The sequence below is a fragment of the Lineus longissimus genome, chromosome 17, assembly GCF_910592395.1.
Source record: "Lineus longissimus chromosome 17, tnLinLong1.2, whole genome shotgun sequence".
Classification (NCBI taxonomy): Eukaryota; Metazoa; Nemertea; class Pilidiophora; order Heteronemertea; family Lineidae; genus Lineus; species Lineus longissimus.
The window spans coordinates 4,842,914-4,864,057 of NC_088324.1; the positions used below are offsets into that span (position 1 = coordinate 4,842,914).

The 21,144-nt window shown below is 40.1% G+C and overlaps 2 protein-coding genes across 2 annotated transcripts in view; one reads left to right on the forward strand and one right to left on the reverse strand.

Annotated features, from left to right (window-relative positions):
- The first annotated feature begins 346 nt into the window (after positions 1-346).
- LOC135500974 (uncharacterized) lies at positions 347-2,653 on the forward strand. The gene is made up of 5 exons (XM_064792694.1): positions 347-425; positions 770-1,102; positions 1,791-1,888; positions 2,084-2,279; positions 2,528-2,653. The coding sequence occupies exons 2-5, from the start codon at positions 902-904 to the stop codon at positions 2,651-2,653; spliced, it is 621 nt and encodes a 206-aa protein (XP_064648764.1). The 5' UTR covers positions 347-425; positions 770-901.
- A 692-nt stretch (positions 2,654-3,345) lies between these two features.
- LOC135501599 (bromodomain-containing protein 9-like) overlaps positions 3,346-21,144 on the reverse strand; it is a 32,097-nt gene continuing 14,298 nt past the window's right edge. Inside the window, exons 2-7 of the mRNA XM_064793792.1 lie at positions 9,332-9,428; positions 8,930-9,049; positions 8,471-8,550; positions 7,903-8,073; positions 7,302-7,472; positions 3,346-6,910 (exon numbers count right to left, since the gene is read on the reverse strand). Of these exons, the coding sequence (XP_064649862.1) occupies positions 7,470-7,472; positions 7,903-8,073; positions 8,471-8,550; positions 8,930-9,049; position 9,332 (375 nt within the window). The 5' untranslated portion in view covers positions 9,333-9,428 and the 3' untranslated portion in view covers positions 3,346-6,910; positions 7,302-7,469. The remainder of the gene's footprint in view (positions 6,911-7,301; positions 7,473-7,902; positions 8,074-8,470; positions 8,551-8,929; positions 9,050-9,331; positions 9,429-21,144) is intronic.

The window sequence follows — 21,144 nt, forward strand, 5'->3', positions numbered from 1 at the left end:
AAATTTCCTTCGCCGTGAGCGATTTCTTACATCTTCCAGTACGCATCGAGGGATGCAGAGATCTTTGTGACGTCACCAGTTCTAAGCGGTTTTTTTTATTCACGTGTGTGTTTGTCCTATGATCTCGTGCATCTAGTACCGAGCATAATACTTTATCGTCTATGGAATACAAAACAATCATAAAAACTAATTTTTGCTTCCATTGAAGAGAAATAAAATATTTTAACGACCACAGCGCATTGCCAATTGATGACGTCATCCTCCACATTAAAAATGTTGGCTTCTGAACTAACTGGCAAATTGCTATCAATAAAGTCAGCTGGGACGAGACTGTCAGTTGGGAGAGTATAAATCGTGGAAGGAACGCACCCGATTTCCCGCGCTATTTGCACAGTGGATCCATGGTTTACATTGAATATTCCAAGGTTTGTCAGTGTTTCCAAGGTTTCACTAATTCCATACTTTATCAACTACCGTGTCTTGGTGTTGAAGGCGCGCATGATGATGATGGCCCTGCTTGAGATAGCTGCTTATGTCTTATAAAGTTTGCGAAAATCTTTATTAGTGTAATAAAGAAGTGTATTAAGAGTATATCAGAAATAAATTAGCCGAATTTCCCAATGTTGAGGTTTTATAACGGCGTCCTTACCGGAGAGTATATTTCAACAGATGGGGGGGGGATGGGTGGCCGATATGCCTAACAAAACTGCTCTGATAGAGGGAAACGCTTAACTCATGTATATATAAGAGTACCTATGTGTATCTTTAGGTGTGTGGACTGGTTCTGAAGATAGATGACAAACAAACATTGACCGGCATTCGGGTTTAGGCTCCATCACACCCCCACCCCTTTGCTAGACCCCGATAGTGATTTGGCGGGAATTTTGAATTGTTCACAAGAATGGAGAACTTAGACAGCCATATTAAGGGGGCTCTCTCCAACTTTCGGAGGGGTTTCCGTGCCGAATTGCTGACAGCCGAGGAAAGGGAGATTTTCAGAGCATTCTGCCACGAACTTGATGGTGTTGCAGGGTGCGTGGCTCAAAAGTACAGCCCAGACGTGTATGGCCGGGCGGAGGCGAGGAAGCACCAACTGGTGCAGGTAATGAACTGACAGTTGTATTTCTAATTTCCAATTGATACAGCGACGTCAAAAGCATAGGTGGCCTACGTCAATTAGGTTATTTGTGTCATTCCCGAGCCTAGAAAGGGAAATATTGATCCCAAGCCGACAGTTCCCGAAGCCTTCCGAATGGTAATTTGCAAGAGGTGGCGAACACTGACGTCAGCTTCTACTTTGTGTTTATGAAAGAGCAAAGTCTAATCAATCAAAAATTGAAAATAACATGTTGTCATAAGCCACTTACGCATTGTTTTCTAATCAGCTATATAAACAGTTACTAACTTTGATTAGCCGTGTCCTGGCATGGTACCAAATTGCAATAATGACATCACCACCTATACCGCCTGAAATTTGATTGATTGACATAATTGACGTGGCGGGAAGCGGGAAGCAGCCCGCCAGAGTGCGCAAAAATTGGTTTGATATAACTGCGGGTTTAGTACTCACAGGGGGCCTAACGTCCAGGGGGTCGAGGTGCGAACGAAATAACTGAGACTGTACCCTAGATCTTTAGATGGCGCAGGCCCTCTGCGCGGCCTACTTGGATTAGAAAGAAATGTTACTATAGAAAGTTATTGCCCAAATTGTTAACCCCCTCCCTCTTTGAAGAAATTGGCGGCCTATGTTTTTTTCTTTCCATATTTTCCATATGTTTTTGTCATTCCAGAGTTATCCTATGGTCGTGGATGAGATCAGGCTCATTCACAAGCAGATCCTCCGCATGATGAGGTCCAATGGTCAACGGAAGAGTCTGCGAATTGCTCGGTAGGTTCATGAGCTTCATGAGTTCTTTATTCTCAACAGAAATAGAGAAAAACTGTTTTTTTGTGGGGGGGGGGGGGGCAGGCAACAGGAAAAATGGTGTCTTTTGTCCGCCCCGAACCAATATGGTAGCTGTTTCCCTGGACACCACCACTTAGAATGATAGCTGTATGTATTGCAATTCTTGTTTCATTACAGAGATGTACCAAGTTGCGTCTTCGACCAGATCCGGGGCCTGATGACGACAAACTCATTCCGGACCACAGTTAGAGAGACAAGAACCACCTCGACACTTGCCATCACCAGCGCAGAGAAGGTGGTGATCCTTTTTAACTTCTGGGGCAGGGAAGAGGGTTTAGAAAGGAATAGCCTGCTGAGGAAGACGGACCGACAGGTAAATTGCATCCCAGGCTCCTCCCGACTAAAATTTATCCCGATGTGTGAATAAAGGTGACAAGGGTTGGAATGCACGAATAACTCCCTACATTCCCATGATGGCCAATTGGTGTAGTAAAGATCCTGCTAGCAGGCTTTAATTGATAGAGTATGAACTTAAATGTAATGTGAGACACTCTAATGTCATGATGTAAGTGCATTTGACTTTAATCTCATGATACTGATGATTGTTCCTTCTCATTTCAGGGAAATAAGATGAGCATCCTCGTGAATGAGAGCTACCCCTTCACCCTGAAGTACCATAGCAACACCAAGAGACTCTTCCTCACATCTGGATATGAGGTGTTGAATAAATATGGTATTGCCCAGTAAAAACGTTTTTGTTGCTATTTCCTTTCTTTGAATGAATAGATCTCCAGCAAATGTCTTGTTCCTCCAATTTCCTGGATGCTACCAGAAAAGCAAGGATTGACTTAATTAACAAACTGGGTATCAGGACATCCTCCCCCTCCCCCCTCCTGGACATTCCCCCTGGACATCTGCCCCCCCCTCCCGGACATTAGTTGACCCCCTGGGACATCTCCCCCCTTGAAGGACTTCAGATAAACCAATATCAGTCAGTTTTCATCAGGGGAGCAAATGTCAGAGAATCAACAAACTGCGGAAGAATCAGATTCAAGATAAGAATCTGCTACTGTATCTGGAGTAGGCGAGGAAATGCATCTCCCCCTAGTTCATTTGCCCCCCCCCCCCCCCGCCCGGAAGGATCTATATCAGACACAGTGATATCCTTTGGGGTGTCAGGGGGCGAACATCCAGTGGGCAAATATCCTAGAAATGCAAATAATAGGAGGCATTTCCAAAGTTCCAGCAATGCTGACATGGATGCAGGGTGATCATATGGATTGTGCTGATGTCATCTGGAAAGAAATGTCCCTTGAACATGGCAGTCTTGACATCTGTGAAGTTGAAACCTCTCCTGGTGTTCATTGCCACATCTCACTAGTGTCAGACATGTACATGTACAAGAAAGACTATTCAAAACAACACCAAATTTTACGGTTAACACTGATTATAATTGAAAAAGTATAAATTCAATCACTCAATAACCAGATAAATTATTTATCATTGACATTCATCAATAATTTGTATGAATGACATTAAGAAGTCGTGGACAACAAAATTGAGCATTCAAAGCTTGACATTTGGACACGTTTTTCAATCAACCAATTTACAACTGAACTCCTTTCCTTTTGATAATCTATGTAAATCTGGCAACTATGAATCCTTGTACAACAATACAACAAATATCATTTTCCAGCATTATACACCAGTGGCTATTGTATGGGCGGTTATTACCGCAAATAAAGACAAACCAAAGCAAAGACACTTGTGTAGCATATCAAGGACACGTAGATTGATACTCCTATGTGTGCCACATCAAAGACATCTGGACCATACCCCACATCAAAGATAACGATGCGAAGTCAACAGGCGGCGCCACCGTCTTGGGAAAAGTAAAAACGATTTCGACAACTATAGGTTTTTGTTGATATAAGCGACTATGTTTATTTTTATAATCATTTTTTTCTCGCATTGAAATTTTTATTAATTGATTCAACTTCAATAAGTTAAATGAGAAGAAAAATAAATATCTCGACTTGAAAAAAAAATTTAGTTTCAAATTTTTTTTCTTGACTTGAAAAAAAATATCTTGACTAGAAAAAAATCATTTCGACTAGAAAAAAAATCATTTCGACTTTTTGAAGCAAACGGCTTGCCATAGGAGAGAGGTGGCAAATAACAACAACGTCAACAGGCATACGGCCGCCAGCATTCTACAGTGGCGCCGCCTGTTGACTTCGCATCGTTATCTTTGATGTGGTGTATGGTCCAGATGTCTTTGATGTGGCACACATAGGAGTATCAATCTACGTGTCCTTGATATGCTACACAAGTGTCTTTGCTTTGGTTTGTCTTTATTTGCGGTAATAACCGCCCATACTATTGACCAAGGCAGTGCCATTAAAACCTGATGCAGGGCTATCAACGCACATTCTATAGAAATTTGGCCATGACAGGATATTCCAATCCACCTTTAACTGCTCACAGCTTTTTGCCATTACATGTAGTTACACTAATGTAAAACCGTCAGAGTTACAATGCATCGTGACATGACGACAGCCAACACTATGTAAACGTTGTTCCTAATCAAGTGCATGAATCTTTAGGAGGTACAATTGTACCAAGTTTTAAGTCAAAAGCTTCATTATTTGCAAAATGTGCCAATATCGGCCAATTTACACTATTTGACTTCTGCGACCTTGAAAAATAGGTCAAATCAAAAACCCGTATGATATGTTACGTGGCTTTATTAGATGTACCTATGATTAAAATTTGGCACTGATCCATGCATTAAGGAGATATAGGACTTTTTGTGTTTACGGTTAACAGGAATGCAAAGGCCTTTCTACCAGACAACATCACGCTGTGCCTTCCTCATTTCTGGTGAGATTCGTCTTTTCTCACAGGTTTCTTCAATCAGCTTCATTGTGGGATGATTGCAGAATAGACATGCACCCTCAGTGGCTAAACCACACTTACACATGTCAGCTTTCACATTTGGATTGATGTGATATCTATCTCTGGACCTACTCTTCACCAAATCTTTCACAACAACATCCATATCATGCTCTTTGAGCCAATACAGATCAAAATATTCATGCCGGAATATCATACCCCACTTGTTCTGGGGGGTACTGAATCTCGCATACTCCTTCAATTATTTGTTTTTGGCCTCCCATCCTTGCATACTATTGATACCTAGACCAACTCCTAAGCGGTAATAAAGAACCTCCGCATGAAATGGAACAACATATCCAAGATGCCAAGTTGTCAAGTTTGCTCCAGTCATCAAAAGAACGTGACATGCATGGCACTGTCGACAAACAGTCTGCAATCGTTGCAGTTCAAACTGACTGAATTTGATCTTTGAAGCAAGACCAATAGCTTCGCGCACAACCGTGCAGGCAAAGTGAAATACCAGGAGTCTGAATTGTCTATCAGGAGTCCCATTTTGTCCCACAGCCTTGATCAAGTAGGGGTAACCCTGGCAAAATTTGAAGGAGTCTTCTCCTGTAAACCTTACACCAAGAAGCCTTGTGCCACAGGAACCTTTTGACAGAGCGGCACAATTCTCTGTAAACCACCTTCTGACCTGTATGAAAATACGACCAGTGTGAACTTCATCCCGAAGACAAACCAGGTATCTGCCAAAGGGAGATTCTATGAAAGCATTATTCTTAAAATCAATGCCACCCCTGATGACCTTATCATCAGTTCGTGTTAGGGCTTCAGTCAAAATAGCCTGGTGAAGCTGAGCACAGATGTTATTTTTCAGATGAAGAGAATCGATATAACAGTGCTCCGAGTAAATGCCAAGTGTAGGTACGTGTTCTTGCCTAGAATGCAAGGATGCAATGTATTTAGTCACTACATCACGCCTGCTGGCCTCCTGTTTTTTCAAGGCCACTTTTTTACCACGGCTAGTCGATCAAGATACGACCAAGGTTTCCAGGTGGATTCACTGCCACCTAAACTTCCGTCAAGCTTTGACAGGTCATCTTTTCGCACATTGCCATAACTGGATGGATAGGTAGCTGCATTGCTGAGCTCGCCACAAGCAGTGGCTATCCACTTGCAGTCACCCGGAACAAGTTCAAGAGTAAACCTGACCACAGTGGATCCAATCATGAACACTTTCTTGTCAATGGACTCCATGTTTGAAGCTATTTCGGCAACATAGTTGAGAATAGAAGCATGGTCCTCAGGCACATCAGCCCCAAACAACAAAAACTGGTACATGCAGCTATTAATCTTCTCAGGCAAATTCAGAAAAGACAATAGAACAGACGTGTGCGTTTTCAACTTCGAGGCAGGATCACCATCTGCCCCAACAGATATCGAAAAATGGCCTCTTTCCTTCTTCAGCCAATTCAAAGATTGCTCATTGACCTGTAACTTCTCATCTATCTCTAAATAGACTGATGCTATCTTCAGGAGGGTGTCTTCGAGATTCCGGTAGCAGCCGGAAACACCTGCAACTTCATGAACCTGAAGCTCTTTACAAATACTTTTCAACTGATGAACAAGTTCCTGATATGTCATCAGCTCATCACCACTACATTCGAAACTGAGATCTGCCTGCCGCAATGAAGTGTATTTTCAACTGGATATTGAACCATTACGATACATGTATTTGACACACCGGACCACATTTGCTTCCGTTACCCGTTCCTTATGCTTTGTTACTCTGCCTTCCTTGGGTCTCGATAAATTTGAATAGTACTTTTGAATGGCTCCCTTCCCTGCTTTTTAAACCAACGTCAGCCACAATCCATCCTGCACACTTTTGGAATCAGCTCCATGAATTGGTTCCAATGCCTTGCATGTTTCGTCAACTCGTTTAGTCATGGTTGTGTTGCTCAGGTAGCATCTCGCAGAGTCGTTTGGCAGAACACGGGTCGGGTTCGTCACACACCGTAGTTTCGATTTCATCTCTACCTGAACATATTGGTCTAGTTTAACAGGGGGTACAAATTCAGCTCTCAGTCTTTCCTTCCATTCGATCTGAAAGTGAAACCAAACAAAATTAGCACATACAGATAAATGCATCTTTCAAGAACTGAGTGCCAAAGAACTGAAGGCCTAATGTATTCGATGCTGATTACCGGTTGTTTCCATTTTTCCGCAACAACCCATTGGGTGTCCCAAGGGATGAAAAATGTTGCTAAGAGGGCAATATAAACGTTTGTTCAGGATACCAGTTCTTGATTGAGGCTCAAAACTGGTAATGGTTGCCTGAAAGATTGTATAGGCCTACACTGCTCCTCAAGGCTGGCTTTGCAACAAAATTATATGTGACAAGGTGACAAATTTCAGTGTAACATAATATCTCAGACTGAGATATCCGTACAGTGCTGCTGTCTTTTGTTGTAGAATTACTGTTAAGAAAACACACCTCAGCAGTCAAATCACGAATACACTCTTCCTTTTCCCTGATGTCATCATCCAGCTTCTCAACCTGGCTTTGTACCACTTTCATGGCACTGGCATGGGCCATGTCAAGTTTTGCCTCTTTCTGTGCACGCCTATACATTCCGATATCCCAGCCAGTTCCGGTAGCTTTTTACTGGAACCAAAAGTGATGAAAGGTCAGCATACGGTAATAAATTGTGTTCAGCCGGTGGATGAAATGAACAATGTAATGAAATGGACAACTTTAGACAGCCCAGGTTGCTGTGTCATATGACTTTGACATCTGTGAACACATGTGAACCAAAAATGCAGTGCTCACTTTATCCCTTTAAAATTGAATATATTACAGGTACAATCAAATCAAGCTGAAATGATGAGAGGGGAATATTCAGCGTACTGGTACTCTTGCTATAAGAGGCTAAATAAAAGAAAGAATGGTCAGACTGTGATTTCAAGAAGTGACTTCAGAGGGCATTGAAAGCAGTTTGTGCGACATCAGCTACACAGGTCTGGTATAATTAGCCTTGGACAGGAGAAGAATATTTCTTGGGGGAAACAGTACATGTACATCATTTCTATAATACCTTTGCTGGTTTCCTGCTCTTCAGTTTATCATACTCCACAGTGTAGAAGCCAAAGACAGTGTCACGGTCAGCCCGAATCTGACTTGCTGGATCTCTGTTGTACTTCACACAATTATCTCTGACGAGGAGCATGTCTGTATGAAAGTCCTCAATGTCTTTATACTGACCACTCTGAAATGGAAGTGATAGGATTTAGTGATCTGCAAGTGAGAAGTTGTGAGTTTCCAATATGATGCAGCCCACCCAGCTTAAAAACACTACTGTTCGAGGCCAACAGAGAATGCCAGAGGACACAACGTCATTTCATCATGGAGCAACCAGATTGAAGCTGTGACGTCATTCAGCAGCAGAACATCGTGAGAGGCAGATGCCAGTCAACCACAGCCACCCTTATGAGGCCTAGAGGAATCAACCACACCAATTGGGACCAGTGGGCAATGATTTGACTAGCATTTTCGACCAGTCTACAATTTGGTGTCTCTGAGGGGGTCTTAGCATTCACTTCTTCATGGGTTGAATTTCCCAAACATTGTTTGAGCTACCACAGTATTATCCAAATGCTACCCACCTTTATTTTCCCTTGGATGGTTGAAAAATCCATTGGGTGCTGAATCAAATTGAAGTAACCTTGTGCATCATCTTTATTCACTGAAACAGGATGATAGCAATAAAGAAATAATGGACATTATAAGCTACACTACAGGAGGTGCCAGGGCATCTCACAAAATTGCAAAGCTGGGTGGTGGTGGAAGTGCAACATTAACTTGTCGTCTTCAGTGTGTGTATTAGAAGTGAGCTCTGATCATCTCATTCCTTCAAAGCAGTGTGCAGTATCTATCACAGTGTCAGAAAATACCAGTTGTCTTTTGTGGACATCTGAGTACAGACTGTCAGGTGTTTATCCACAACTGGGTAGCCAATCACATAATATCTTCGAACACCTGTAGGCAACTGAGTCAAAAACCTAAGATTGAATAAGATTCATAATATCATGCCCGATTTCTCCGGCCTGATTAGTGATATTTACCTGGTAATCTAAACCAAACTGATGGGTCAATGTTAATTCTATTCATTCTTCCTCCTCTGTAGTGGGCAACCCTCTGGAGCAATCCCAGACACTCGGACTCCATCATGGAGGCCGTTGCCACTGAAATAAACACCAAAGATTGTTAATAAGGCGTGCACAAATATTGACACAGCATAAACTCTTTTCAATTGCAGACCTCTACTAAAATTAAAACCAATTTAGAAAAGTGTTTCTTGAACTGAAAGTGGGTGTTTTGAGAAAACAAAATCAAAATGCCATCAAAAATATCTATGTCATGGATGTCTGATTAACAGAAATAGTAATTCTGAAACAGGACCATTTGATCCCAACTCTAAAGAGAACAAGTATATGCTGCCTATTGTTTCATTTCTTTATACTTACTCAGACTGAAAGCTGTTGAAATCTACAACAGGAAAAAAACCAACTGTGGACAGCAGTTCCAAAGGGAGAATGACTCCCATTTGGATTTGTAAGTACTCTGAAATGAAATGAAAATCATGATCCAGTTGTGGTAACGGTACAAGCGTGAATGCCTTTAAAATTCTTGACACAATGGACCTAACTACCGGAGAAATCATACTCCCTGTTAAACTAGACCAATCTTTTCAGGAGAGAAAAGGCATCATCAAATAGTTATCTTATTCTTACTCTGGGATCCCCCTTAATTTTGCCCGTGAATACCCTGGGTAAATCATGCCGATTGTGCCCTCGATTTCTTTGGAAAATGACCCACTCTTCGGCAATCCTGCCTCCTGGCGGCGTCGCCCATGCGGGTCTACCCCTACCCCTACCCCTCATTCCTGCACCCAGAGTGGCCATCCAGCCTAACCTTGCCCCTACCCCCAATCTTAACCCCCTACCACCTCCCTAACCCTCCGATAAAGACTGCCATAACCCTAGGCTCTAGCCGCAACAGTACAGTAGCCATTGAGATGGGCTTACTGGACTTTGCGCAACGAAACGAAACGAGCGAAATGGGGGAGCGACCATTATGTTTTTACCCCGGTACTCTAGCCTGAAAATTTGTTCGGACCTCGATCGAAGAAGGTACGACAAACAATTAATTAATCAAACCCTTATGAGGTTCATTCATTTGAAGTAGAGAGGGTAACGTACATTGTGTACACAAATCAAACACACACGCAGTGCTTGCATGCATTGCAGAGAACGACTTTTGAGTGATGACCCACACCCACCCAGGCAGCTGAGACACATGTCTTGTTGGACATGCCTACCGATTTTTACTAAATAAAAGCATAACTTCATCACACTTTTCGGGGTTGAAAATGTACTCACGTAAATTAACAAAATTATTGGAAGCTCAAATGTCTGAATGTAATGTATGCGCGTAATGTATACTCTCAGCAAGCGAATAGTTGTGATCGTCGGTTTTTGATACGAATTGTTTCCTGTATGGCCGTTACAAGCCGTTGTCAGAATATGATGTGAACCTGTTTACCGTTCAATGCTGCTCCCTGTGACGCTGTACCCGCAAATGTTCAATGAAAAAAATGCTGGATAATGACTTACACGGCTTGTTCGCATCGTAAACATAGTGGTACGGTACTCGCGTAAACTGTATTTGCGTTTGGCCTAATTTTACAACGATTACTCCCCATGTAACCACGATCTAGGATGGACAGGCTGTGTATTATGAATAGGAAAAGTCACCTAGGTACCGTTGCGTAGAATAGTTTTTTTGCGAAATATTGCGGAAAGTCCAGTAAGCCATTGAGATGTACAGCAAATGTACAGGCCCAGTGCACTCAGGCCTCTGTGCATTTCAAGGTCATGATAATTTCTGTTGTCTATTAAAATAACATGTGCCCACACTAATGATTTGGCCCTTGGTAGACTAGATATATGATGCAGCCTATGAGGAACACAAACACAGGGTAGGAAGAGCTGCAGTTTTGTACAGACATACACTTTTGTAAATAGCCAAGGTCAACTGGAGCCCAAGGGCCTAAATCCGCCATTATGGGCGTTGGGCCCATGCGCCATGACCCACCAAAGCTGAAATTATAAGCGCGCAGCAGAAAAGCCGAAGGCTTTTCTGCGAAGCGCTACTATGGTTAACGTGCATACGACGTCATCCAATGTAAACAATGTTTCTCAAGTCCATGGATTCGTTTCAAATGGCTTAAATTTGACTTAAAATGGCCGCCAGAAGAGATAAACGCGCGAATGTAGCAACTCGACTATTCTGAGCTCCGAGAGAGAACCACACGATTATTCTCACTGTTTTTTAATCAAACTTCAATTTCTGGGGGTTTAACCCCCGACATATGTGTTTTGATTTTTGATACTTTAGTAACAGTATCCAAAAGATGCTTAAAATGGATATAATCCCGAAATAATGAAGCGAGTTCGAGTTCTTTGTTCATCAGTCTGGTGTTCATCATGTAAAAGTGGGGCTTCTAACTCACTGACGTTTGACTGACTTTTCTTTCAGTCAAATCTCAGTCAACACGTTTCAAGAGTTATCTCAGTCAAATCCTAGTCTAAATAGTTTCCAGTCAAACTTCAGTCAAGTCACAAAATCGTCCAAATCGTCCAAATTTACAAAAATTAAAAAAAATTAAAAAAATTTAAAAATTTAAAAAAATTTAAAAAATTAAAAAAATTAAAAAAATTAAAAAAAATTAAAAAAATTAAAAAATTCTAAAAAAATTAAAAAATTTTAAAAAAATTAAAAAAATTAAAAAAATTTTAAAAAAATTTAAAAAATTTAAAAATTAAAAAAATTTTAAAAAATTTTAAAAATTAAAAAAATTATTTTCTCTTCTAAATAAAATGAACAACTTTCTTCTTCTAAATAAAATGAAGATCTTTCCGTCAAACGAAAATAAAATGAAAGAAGAATGTGTCAATTGGAGAAATGTTCCTGATAATACTTGGTATAAAATTGAAAGGATAGAATTTTCATCATCAGAAAAGTATGGGTTTTCAATATTTTTAATACCCAGGGATAAAAAGCTATTGTATATTGTAAAATTGACAAAACGAATAAAGGATAAAATTTTAGATTTGGGTAAAATTTTAGATTTGGATAAAGATGATGTCTTCATTTACAAAAAAGACAATGATATCTCTCAACATTGGATTTTTTAAAAAATTGTTTCCATGCTTATATCTAATATAAAATAATTTCCTTTAGAAGAAAATTATTTTCTTCTAAATAAATGAACCCTCATCCATGATGATTTTCACAAATTCTCATGGGTGTGGTGAGCCCTGAATTCTAGATTTTCGCTCAAGTGAGGATTAACTAGAATTTTAAATTTCACTAAAAAATGTCATTTCTTTTTTTAAAAAGCTAGAATTTTCAATTCGTCTGTGGATAATAAAATTTTTATTTATATTTTTTGTAGTTTGTTATTTTATAATCAAGTTCTTGATTATAAAATGACTTATTGAAACCAAAACTGAATTTTTAAAAAATTGTTTCCATGCTTATATCTAATACAAAACTTTTTTACACATAAAGATATGACAACGGCATCGAAAAATAAAAAACTTTTTTATATAAATAAAGAGATGAATCCAACAACAAATCCAACAACAAAAGTCCCAACAGGCCTGGCTTTTCCAGCTGAGGGATTATCTACAGACGAATTGAAAATTCTTGCCTACAGAAATAAGGTGAAGAATTATGGATCTCTATCAAGAGAGACATTACTAGAGAAACTTCAACACATTCCAAATAGTTTCAATGATGTTGAAGTGAAAATTGAAAAAAATATGTCACAACTCTCTCAAATCGAAAAAAGAGTTCTTGCACAAAGACTAGGTATAAATCCTAGAAAATTCAAAAAAGAACAACTAGAAAATATCATCGAAGAAAAAATCCAAAAAGAAAATTTGGTTGACATCAAACCTAAACCTGTGAAAGCAAAAATTTCCATCAGGAAACCACTTTTACAGAGAGTAAAAGAACTTGGCCACAAAAATTTTCAGAACCTCAATATTGAGAAATTGAAAGAACTCTTGACCAAGGAACCAGTAAAAAGACTATTAAAATCTGATCTTTTTAAACAACCTAAAGAGATTGGTATTGATGTCAAAGAAAGTATGAACAAGAGGCCCAAGGGCCTGGCGCTCAGCTGAAATGGATAAGTGAAGGCAAGGGCCAAGTGTGTGTCGGTACCGTTATTATGAGGCAACGTGAAGCTATAACGTCTAGCACGCAGAGGTGCTGATGCGAAAGACCTTCTTGCTATATCAGTGCATGCTGAAGTACTGAGTTGACGTCACCCTGGTATTATGACGTAAAGTCATTTCTATTGCCGTTGCAGTAGTGGGGTGTGTGATGACGTCAAGGAGTTGTGTGGTGACGTCAAAGAGTGGAGTCCTTGTCTTCATGCAGCGTAGGTGGAACTAATAACATGCACATGGACACAAGGTACATAATTATTACAGTGTATTTTGTGAGGTGGGGCCTGGTGCTTTACAATGGTCAAATGAACCGACTGTTGTCTGGACATTGATGAAGTGGATGCAGCCAAATGTTTGGGACGGTCTTTTTTGTATGTGAAGAAAAGAAGATAAAGAGTTGGTTAACAAAATGAACTTTATTGGTGCGGCAGATATTTGATGCCTTTCGGCAGATATTTGAAGCGCCTTGCGGCAGATATTTGTTGCCTTGCGGCCGATATTTGATAACGCTCTCCGGGAATGGAAAGCAGTAAAACGAGTAAGCACACCTTACTCTGAATGTGGGAACAGCAAGTGCTTTCCTGGACTTGAAATGTGCCAACGACTCCTCTTGCAATAACCAACAACAGTTGATCTGTAAAAAAAGAGAAGAGAAATTAACACTGACTGAATAAAAAAGGGTGACATAGACGGGGAAATGTACACCACCGGATACAGTCTGTGCTTGATCAGGCATCGGTCAGATGATATCCTGAACAAGGCATCTATGGAAGCAAATCCAGAAAGAGACTTAACCTTCGAAGGGCACACTTATTACTCAGTGAAAAGTCAGTCCTGTGGGCTGTTTTCCAATTCAAAATAAAAGTGTAACCTCTTTAAATTAGTCTCACAGACTGAACCATAACACTCAACAGCCAACCGTGCCCACATGATGTGAGCCGAGAGCTGGGCTTAAAGATGAGCGAGTGGTGTACTACATTTTGAAAATTGTCTATCGTCTACGACATGTGACAGAACAGGATCTAGTGGACTTAATGATGAGGTACTATCAAATAAGGTGTCCATCAAATGAATCATGAGGGTCTGTTGAGTTATACTCTAAGCCTGTCCTATAGGGCTTGGCTATGGTTTTTGTCTTTTTTACAGCTACAGTACAGCCATGCACAGCGCAGTGTACAGACAGTACAGGATTGCAAACCAAAAACATGAGCATTGCTGCGTAACGAAACTGCAGTGGGATTCATACTACGATGTCATAATGTGACTTTCAAAATAATTGTAAACAAACGTAAATGGCGAAATTTGTTGCAAAATTGCCATCCACAACAACTCAGGGACCGTAGCCAAAATGGCCGACGGCGAATTCTCCGGTCGCTAGCGCAGTCCATAAACAAGCATCAATTTTACCAACTTTGGGCGCAAGCTTGGTCATCAAAGTTACAGAACTGATAGAAATACATCCAAACAACATATATATACAGTTAAAAGTGCATAAAAATCCCGTTTCAACCTCCGGGCGCTACCTTTTTTTCTCCGCCAGACGCCGGGCCCTACCGGTCGTTATTTAGTGCGACCGCCACCAGAGTGTTTATCACGATCTTTCGCCGTTTTAATTGCGCGTTTTAGGCAGATTAATCAATTATTACATGCATGCATTATATATCACCGAAATGATAATTGCGTAGGCTATTTGAAACTAAGTTCAGATATTATTTTTGATCTTTGAATTGAATTTAGGCGAGTGATTTTTGACACCCGGTCGACATATCAGGACTTGCAAAATTCACGCGAGATCGCTTGCTTCATCGGCACGTTTGAAAACTGAATTTCACAAATTCTACAAATATTTATCACATACCATATGTATCACCACAAAGGTAACTCTCTAAACTATTTGAAACCAAGTTCAGATACTTATTTTCACAAAAATTCGAAGCTATGCAAGCGATTTTTCAGTGGTAGAGATCGACGGAAACAAATTTCTCGCTCTAAAATGACATGAGACGAGCACCAACTTTCGCTAATTTGTGCACAAAATTTCCGCAATATTATAAAAAACTATCGATAAATCTGAATTATATAGACTCTTTTTAGTACCTAAACAAATTTCAGGTACATGGTCATGTTGATTAAAAGAGTATCAACCGATTGAACATGAGAAAGTTCACTCATCTTCATTGAAGCAGCGACTACCGCCATTTTTAAATGGTGGCATCTCTTCTATCGATCGGCCAATCAGCGGCACTGCTTGCAAAAAGTTGAGCCACCGCCAAATTTGAAATCGCCAAAATTCAGTCAATGTGCCTGCAGTGCCAACTGGCGGTGAAAACTATATCAATTCCATTAAAAGTAAAAAATGAAAAAATATTAAAAAATATTCAGCCACATTTGAAAACAATATTTGCTCTGTGGACCGAGGTAAAAAGGGAAAGAAATCTAAACGCGAAATGACCTCATTCTGTTAATACAGGTCGGATCGCGCTGATTTTTCGTGTTTTGAGTTCACCTTGGGCAACTCCTAATTTAGCACCGTCAACGAAGTGGCTAGGCCTTCCCAATCAGAAATGTCCAATTTTGTCCACAGATGGGTCCCTAGATGGATGGATGGATGGATGGATTGCAGGACGGACACCATTTGAACAGCTATTCTACTAGCTCCGCTGACTTTGTCAGCTGAGCTAAAAAATCACTGATCAAAGACCTCATTGAAAAACATTCAGAGTTAAAAACATTCAAAAAAGTCAACTCTGCTTTCAGAGGTTATGTTAATCATTTTCAAATGGAGGGACTTCCTAAAATGGGTGTTGAACCTTACTTGGAAAAAATAGAACCTATCCTTCAAGATAAAATTAAAGCTGAAACTCAGCACAACAGTTTAAAAATTAGCATTGTCTTATACATTTCAATGCAGCGAAAAAACGAAGTTCAGGAGTTTCAACTGCGAACCAGATACACTGTCCTTTTTGGGCAAGAGCTAGATTATCCCAAGTTGATTGAAGACATGTTAAAAGACTTGAAAAATTTAGTTCAAAAGGGCTCAGGTTGGAAACTCATCGAAGTAATCAAGATTGAACTACATACTATCAATTACACACCGCTTTCAGGATCAAGCTATATTCCTTTACCGGAAAAGATTCAGAAAAAACACGCTGTTGTAAATGTACAAAATTCTGATCAAAAATGCTTCAGATATTCTGTTGAAGCTGCTTTATTGAAGCTTGATAAAAATACAGAACCAGTGTCAAATTACAACAAACCTGAATTTGACCACATGTTCAAAGACCTAGAATACCCAGTTACCCTCAAAGATATTGACAAATTTGAGAAGAACAATCGTGACATTGCGGTTAATGTGTTTACATTTATTCCTAGACAGAAAGTGATTGGAAATAATGAAACAGTAGTTTACCCAATTTCCCCAGTTAGAATTTCAGAGAGAATTTTATCAGAAGACAAGTACATCAATCTTTTACACTACAAAGAAAATGACAACATGATTGACGAGTGTGAAAAAATAGAAGACATCCAAGACAATGCTAACTACCATTACACATGGATCAAAAATTTCTCAAGGCTTGTATCTACATCTCATTCAAAACAAAAAGCAGCAGTCAAAGTATGCTTCAGATGTATGAAAGTTATTTCAGCATCAACGAGCGAACTCCTTGATAAAAGGTACCATGAACATCTTGATAACTGTGTACAGTTTGAATGTGTCAAAGTGAGTATGCCTTCAGATGAAAATAACATCTTACTATTCACTAACTTAAGAGCCAGTTTTTATAAGAGTCAGGCAGGTGGTGATTCATGACCCTCTCAGATTTGTTCCTAAATTTTTTTATTGGTAGATATATGTTAATAACAGACGGAAATCACATTTTCTATCCTCAATAGGGTCCGCTTTTTTTTTAGGGGCCCCTGGAATATTGGGGTCAAAATGGGCCTAAATGGCAAAATAACCAAAATGTGGTTTTCAAATGCTGGTATTTCTGTGCGCCCTTAGTGAGCCACAGAGATTTTCATGCGTGTAAGTCTATTGGGTATTGACTTTCAGAAAATGTGAAAATTTTGGCGGCTGACTTAGGGCGCAGCCCATAGGTGGCGCTGCAAAACGCGACATTTCGAAATTACACACACCTTCAGAGAGGTTGTGTGGTTTGCGCCCTAAGTCAGCCAGGGTGTTTCATGCGTATTATGATACATTAGCACCTACTGCTTTGATTTAAAGGAAATTTACGGCGGCTGACTTTGGGCGCACAAGTATAGGGGGCGCTTTTTGCCGCCGAAAGGTGAAATTACCACCTTTTCGCACAGCAAGTTCTCCATGCGCCCTAAGTCAAAACTGATCAAACATAGCTCAACTAGTCACCCAGCATCTCTAGTACCAGTGGTTAGGAGGGTTTCATGGCTGGTTTGCGTATTAACCCTTTTTGCACCGTTTTTTCTCGGGTCACTACGCGAAAAGGCTGAAAATGGAATTTTGTAAACTTTCTCCGATATTCATAAAACTTACAGGATTAGCTCCTTTTGCACTGAGAAAGGTGTTATTAAAGTTTTTGTGGAATGCAGCAAGCCACTTTTGTTGTAGGCTGCCATTTGGTGGCAATATTCGAACTATAAAGCAAAAGTACCAGTTTTAGTGAGAGACGACAGGGAAAAAGACCACTGCTGAGAACGTTGTCAAACTGATGCGATCTGCAAAGGATGCACAAGGCGCAAAGATGTTTTCACCAGAAGAATACTTAGCAAGAGATCAAGTTATATCACAGTTCTCTCAATTTATGGCCAAGAAGAAACGAGGTGGAACACTTGAAATCCCAGAAGCTGACCCAACTGATGATGGTAGTGACAATGAGGATGAAGGGAATGAGCAGATTGATGAAGAGTTAGAAAGTGTTCAGGTAACATCAATTCCATCCGATTTGAGTGAAACAATATCCTCGACAATTTTCTTTTTACCGAAAAAGATTCTACATCGATGTTTTACCTCCAGGAATCTGATCTTCAAGCAGAGCAACATATCATAGTTGATGAGTTGATTAACGATTTTCACGAAGAAAACATGGGGGAAATGGAGTACCATGCAGGAGATTACGCAATCATACAGTGTGGAGAGAAGGCATATGTTGGGATGGTACAAGCTGTTGATGGCGAACTTTGCCACATAAAATACATGAGATGAACAGGTAATTATGGAATCGTGATGGATGATTCTTCCCCAATGGAAATCTAAAATACGACATATTTTTCAACCATATGCCCATAGTTTGATAGTATACATGTCAGTAATATTAGCTGGTACTTTTCTGTATTGCAGGATTGTATTTTGGATGGCTTGATGATGAACATGCATCTTGGCAGGACAAGGATGACATTCGCGCTAGATTATCAGCACCATCCATTGATCGCCATGGACATTACATATTCTCAAAGAAAGATGACCAGAACATGAAACTATATAAACTGTAGTTCACTGTTTAGATGTGATGATCCAGTTGGACAGTTTGGCCCTAATGGCATACTAACTATTTTGATAGTAATTTGCTAAATTTCTGCTGACATTTAAATATTGGTGAAGTTTTACACCATATTAATTGTAAAAGTGTTTAAGTTTCTGAGATACCGGTGATTTCATGGTAATTTTTGAATACTTTTGATTTGAATAAACGGTTCATGATATAAAGGTCAAATTGCTCCTTTTTAGCTCACCTCTTAGCAGAGGTGAGCTTATCCCATACCGTGGCGTCCGTCGTCGTCGTCGTCGTCCGTCGTCCGTTAGCAGGGCACGTTTCGTAACTGTTAGAGCTATTGAGTTGAAACTTGGTACACATGTACCCTTATGTAATGACACCTTGGAGACCAAGTTTCGGTCCGATTCGTTTCATGGTTTGGCCACCAGGGGGCCAAACGTTAAAAGTGAAAATATGCAATATCTCCCTTAATAGTAGTCGGGAAATTTTGAAAAAAATATGGTAGGTACTTCTAGCAAAGGTGCATCATATATCCTCCGGGTTTTTGATTTGACCTCCTTTTCAAGGTCACAGAGGTCAAATGGTGTAAATTGGCCGTTAGGATGTAACGATGGCACGTTTCTAAACTGCAATGACTATTGATACCAAATTTGGTGCACATGTACCCCTTAGTCAGGTGATGTCAGGGACCGAAGTTTGGTCCAATATGATTCACCACTTGACCACCAGGGGGCAAAATCCAAAAACCTTAATAATGTAATTATTCCTTAACTTCTTGCCCGATTGCCACCAATTTGATATCATGGGTACATCTAACCACCATACAGTATATGTCACACAGGTTTTTAATTTGACCTTCTTGTCAAGGTCACAGAGGTCAAATGGCGAAAATTCGCCGTCAGGCCGTAACTATGGCACGTTTCTTAACTGCAATGACTATTGATCACAAATTAAGTACACATGTACCCCTTGGTCAGGTGATCTCAGGTACCGAAGTTTGGTGCGATCTGATTTGCCGTTTGGCCTCCAGGGAGGGGGCCAAATCCTAAATTCTTCAAAATGCCATTATTCCTAGTAATGACTTGCCCGATTGGCACCAATTTTATATCATAGGTACATCTAATTCTAACAACCATTCAATGTGTCACCCGGGTCTTCCTTGATTTGACCTACTTTTCAAGGTCACAGAGGTCGAATGTACTGTAAATTGGCCATTTTGGGGAAATTGTAATTGCTTGGACCTACATCAAACCTAACACTACATGACACAATACCATGCTCTTTATCCATCTTTCCTCCACATGAGGTGAGCACAATGGCCCTGGCCATTTCATTCTGTCAAATTTCAATTTTGCCACCAAGTAGCTTGCCACCTTGACCTAAAACTCACAAAAAATACTTTCTTTAACGCAAGGAAGTTATCCTGTAAGTTTCATGAATATCGGAGAAAGTTCACAGTTTACCATTTTTGGCCTTTTTGTCTAGTGTCCCGACAAAAAACGGTGCAAAAAGGGTTAATACGCAAACCAGCCATGAAACCCTCCTAACCACTGGTACTAGAGATGCTGGGGGACCTTTTGAGCTATATTTGATCAATTTTGACTTAGGGCGCATGGAGAACTTGTTGTGCGAAAAGGTGGTAATTTCACCTTTTGGCGGCAAAAAGCGCCCCCTATACTTGTGCGCCCAAAGTCAGCCGCCGTAAATTTCCTTTAAATCAAAGCAGTAGGTGCTAATGTATCATAATACGCATGAAACACCCTGGCTGACTTAGGGCGCAAGCCACACAACCTCTCTGAAGGTGTGTGTAATTTCGAAATGTCGCGTTTTGCAGCGCCACCTATGGGCTGCGCCCTAAGTCAGCCGCCAAAATTTTCACATTTTCTGAAAGTCAATACCCAATAGACTTACACGCATGAAAATCTCTGTGGCTCACTAAGGGCGCACAGAAATACCAGCATTTGAAAACCACATTTTGGTTATTTTGCCATTTAGGCCCATTTTGACCCCAATATTCCAGGGGCCCCTAAAAAAAAAGCGGACCCTATTGAGGATAGAAAATGTGATTTCCGTCCGTTATTAACATATATCTACCAATATAAAAATTTTGGAAGAAATCTGAGAGGGTCATGAATCACCCTCTAATAGGATCTTGCCTGATTCTTATAAAAACTGGCTCTTAAAAGCACAGCAAAAACATCCAGTTGTAATCATCGCTGACTTTGAATCATCTTTGAAGACTATCGACAAACAATTAGGTGAAAAAACAGTTCAAAACCAACAGCATATTCCAAACAGCTATGCGATCTATATTCAGTATGATCAGTCACAAATAGCGAGGAAAAATAAGATGTTTACCAATATTCAGCAGGCAGAAGATGAAGACATTGGTGAACACTTTGCCAATACAGTAACTTCTATCTGTTCACAGATTGGGAAAAAATTTCTTCTCAACCCTAAGCCAATGGATGCTTTGACTCACGAGCAGCAAACTAGTTACAATTATGCTAGAAACTGTTATCTCTGTGACAAAATGTTCACAGAAAAATATTTCAAAGTCCGTGA